Here is a 4,165-nt window from a genome sequence, read left to right as displayed (position 1 = left end):
CCCCCCCCCACAGGGGGCTGAGGGGCAGGGTCAAAAGTTGGCAATATGGCTATATTGCTACAAACGACTTCTTCTGTAGAATTATGCCATGGATATCGTTCATATTTGGTCAGAAACATTCATGGGAGGCAGGGATTCAAAATTGTACAAATGGTGGGGCTGACCCCCACCCCCGTGGTGAGGCCAAAAAAGGTTTTATTACTTGGAAATGGTTGAGATTCCCACAGTATAACCATATATACAATTGTGGAGTATAAAGAGAAAAATGTACATTTGCTTCCAGGATGGCCTAGGATCTGGCAGTCATGATATTAGAATTGATCCTGGGGTCTGGCCACAACCCTAGGGATCTAATTTCTGAGTCACAGCTTGGAAACAGTTGAGATCCCCACCCCATAACCATACATTAAATTGCTGGACATGAAAAATCTAATACAGACATACTACAAGAATTGGCATTGCGGTCTGGCATATTCCCTTGGATCTCATTTGGAGAATATTTTGCCAGGATTGCTTGGATATCCAGGTGAGCGATACAGGCCCTCTGGGCCTCTTGTTTTATCATGTTATAAAGACGCTACAGTTTAATACAAAGATCAGAAAACCTTATGTTATATTTACTTGTTGTTTACAGCTGGTGGCCCGCTAGTTCAGTGGAATGAGCACTCGCGTGACATGAAGAAGGGAATACACGTTGGGAAGGATCCCAAATCTCTGGTCCTGTTCATCCCCGCGGACTTTGACAAGGTGGAACACTACCACATTCCCTGTGAGATACATAAGCTTGAGGTGAGTCATTGGGACATATATGTTGTGAAAGTTTTCTTTTATAAGCAATTATTTCTCAAAACGTTTTTTGTTTAAGCGGATATTTTAGTTAGGGGTTTATGCTACATTGTACATTTTACATGTTTTTTTGTGATAGAATTAAAGATTTATGCTACCTAACAGATCATTCCTTTTATTTGTGTTAAATGATTGAATAGGGTTCAATGTCTTATCAACAGCTACTGTCATTTAAGGAAATGTAAAAGTTACGATAGATGCTACATTACACCTACATATAATGATCTGTGTGAGTTATCTCAAAGTTTAGAACTGTTTTGGAATGGAAATGCATATCATATATATCCTGTAAGATATTATGTTGACCTTGTTGTGCTAGATACAATATCATTCTAGAGTTTCCAAAAAAGTATCAATATTGGTACAGTTATTTCTGACTGTGCTTGCATACCTTTCAGAGTTAGCTAATGTTTACCACACCCTTGATTAGTTACATGAATATTAATAAGCCCACCACTATCATACTTATGTCACATGCACTGCAGAGGTTTGTTCTGATTTTAAGATATAAACATACAAGGTGGGTTTCTTTTTCCTCCTCTAAATACACCCTCACATCATGTTTTTTGGGGGTTTGCTTTCGGGACCAAGGTATTATGATAAGAAATAAACTTTGTGTATACACCTTGTTTATGTGTTCATACTGTGATATTTTTAGCAATAATACTTTAAAACTGTGTGTTTGTGCCCACAAGTATAGAGGAAAAGTGTTAGCATGTGATAGAACCAATTGCATGCAGAAATCCTTCTTATATACATGTTTAAATACCCTTGTGAGTGTATTAATCGATAAAATGAATTTGTTCCTGTTTGTTCAGAAGACGATAGGGGGGGTATTGATTTTATAATTTACTGCATTTAATTTCCAGGCTTGAATTAGATCATTGATAATGCAGGAATTGGGAGACAGTAGTCACAACTGTCAAAAAGTAAAGATTTGATACAAGCAAAATTGAAAAAAAGGTTGAAAAGTTAATGATTTGTCATGTTTTATGATTTACAGGTCTGGGGATGTGGCTCAGAGAAGGCGAGAGATGCTCAAATTCAACAGAAGAAATGGGAAAACAAGGATGCAGAAAAACAGAAAACAAGAAAGGTAAGAGACTTCACAGACAAATGCTGGTCCTGACTTAGGTAGGATACTTCATATACAGATACTGGTCCTGGCTTAGGTAGGATACTTTATAGAGCTAACAGTTACTGGTCCTGACTTAGGTAGGATACTTTATAGAGCTAACAGATACTGGTCCTGACTTAGGTAGGATACTTTATAGAGCTAACAGTTACTTGTCCTGGCCTAGGTAGGATACTTCATAGAGCTAACAGTTACTGGTCCTGACTTAGGTAGGATACTTTATATCCAGATACTGGTCCTGGATTAGGTAGGATACTTCATAGAGCTAACAGATACTGGTCCTGACTTAGGTAGTGTACTTCATAGAGCTAACAGATACTGGTCCTGACTTAGGTATGGTTCTTCATAGAGCTAACAGATACTGGTCCTGACTTACGTAGTGTACTTCATAGAGCTAACAGATACTGGTCCTGGATTAGGTAGGATACTTCATAGAGCTAACAGATACTGGTACTGGCCTAGGTAAGATACTTCATAGAGCTAACAGATACTGGTCCTGGCCTAGGTAGGATACTTCATAGAGCTAACAGATACTGGTCCTGACTTAGGTAGGATAATTTATACAGCTAACGGATACTGGTCCTGACTTAGGTAGGATAATTTATACAGCTAACGGATACTGGTCCTGACTTAGGTAGGATACTTTATAGAGCTAATAGATACTGGTCCTGGCTTAGGTAGGATACTTAATAGAGCTAACAGATACTGGTCCTGACTTAGGTATGGTTCTTCATAGAGCTAACAGATACTGGTCCCGACTTACGTAGTGTACTTCATAGAGCTAACAGATACTGGTCCTGACTTAGGTAGGATAATTTATACAGCTAACAGATACTGGTCCTGACTTAGGTAGGATACTTTATAGAGCTAACAGTTACTTGTCCTGGCCTAGGTAGGATACTTCATAGTGCTAACAGATACTGGTCCTGACTTAGGCAGGATACTTCATAGAGCTAACAGATGCTGGTCCTGGCCTAGGTAGGATACTTCATAGTGCTAACAGATACTGGTCCTGACTTAGGAAGGATACTTTATAGAGCTAATAGATACTGGTCCTGGCTTAGGTATGAGACTTCATAGAGCTAACAGATACTGGACCTGACTTAGGAAGGATACTTCATAGAGCTAGCAGATACTGGTCCTGGATTAGGTAGGATACTTCATAGAGCTAACAGATGCTGGTCCTGACTTAGGTAGGATACTTTATAGAGCTAACAGATTCTGGTCCTGACTTAGGTAGGATAATTTATACAGCTAACAGATACTGGTCCTGCCTTAGGTAGGATACTTTATAGAGCTAACAGTTACTTGTCCTGGCCTAGGTAGGATACTTCATGGAGCTAACAGATACTGGTCCTGACTTAGGTAGGATAATTTATACAGCTAACAGATACTGGTCCTGACTTAGGTAGGATTCTTTATATCCAGATACTGGTCCTGGATTAGGTAGGATACCTCATAGAGCTAACAGATACTGGTCCTCACTGGATTAGGCAGGACATTTTATAGAACTGAAAGATGTTCTGGCTGAGACACATTTCTGACTTAGGTAGGATACTTCATAGAGCTAACAGATACTGGTCCTCACTGGATTAGGTAGGACATTTTATAGAACTGAAAGATGTTCTGGCTGAGACACATTTTGTTGTTGGAATGTTGCCAGCTGTTTTTTGTATAGAGAATTGATATATTGGATATATCAATATATTGACAGCATAAATACAAAGCTTGTTTTCTAAAACATGATTGTGTTTGTTATGAAAATTTTATAATACAAACTTAAGTATATTAACCAACTCTCCCTATATTGGAGAGAGACTCCTGATTTTGGACCCTGAAATTCAGCATTTTCAACCAGGGAACTTGCTTAATTATTCCTATTTTTAGGTCACCTGAGACAGAGTCTCAAGTGACCTATTGCGATCGCCTTTTGTCCGTCGTCGGCCGTCGGCCGTCGTGCGTCCGTAAACAATTTACATTTTCGACTTCTTCTCCAAAACCCTTGAACCAATTTCAATGAAATTTTGCAGGGACCTTCCATGGACAAAGGTCAACAAAAATAATTGCCGGTTTAGTCCTAAGCCCCCAGGGGCCTGAGGGGCGGGGCCAAAAAGGGTCAAATTGACTAAAATTTCAAAAATCTTCTTCTCCAAAACCCCTGAACCAATTTCAATGAAATTTTGC

The 4,165-nt window shown here is 39.2% G+C and overlaps 1 protein-coding gene across 1 annotated transcript in view; it reads left to right on the top strand.

Annotated features, from left to right (window-relative positions):
• Window positions 1–4,165, top strand: part of LOC110452393 — a 46,274-nt gene that overhangs the window by 37,837 nt on the left and 4,272 nt on the right. The window contains exons 10-11 of the mRNA XM_021500893.1: window positions 635–789; window positions 1,850–1,942. Of these exons, the coding sequence (XP_021356568.1) occupies window positions 635–789; window positions 1,850–1,942 (248 nt within the window). The remainder of the gene's footprint in view (window positions 1–634; window positions 790–1,849; window positions 1,943–4,165) is intronic.

This window comes from Mizuhopecten yessoensis, unplaced genomic scaffold, assembly GCF_002113885.1.
Source record: "Mizuhopecten yessoensis strain PY_sf001 unplaced genomic scaffold, ASM211388v2 scaffold6671, whole genome shotgun sequence".
Lineage (NCBI taxonomy): Eukaryota > Metazoa > Mollusca > Bivalvia > Pectinida > Pectinidae > Mizuhopecten > Mizuhopecten yessoensis.
This window is presented reverse-complemented; position numbering and strand designations above follow the sequence as displayed.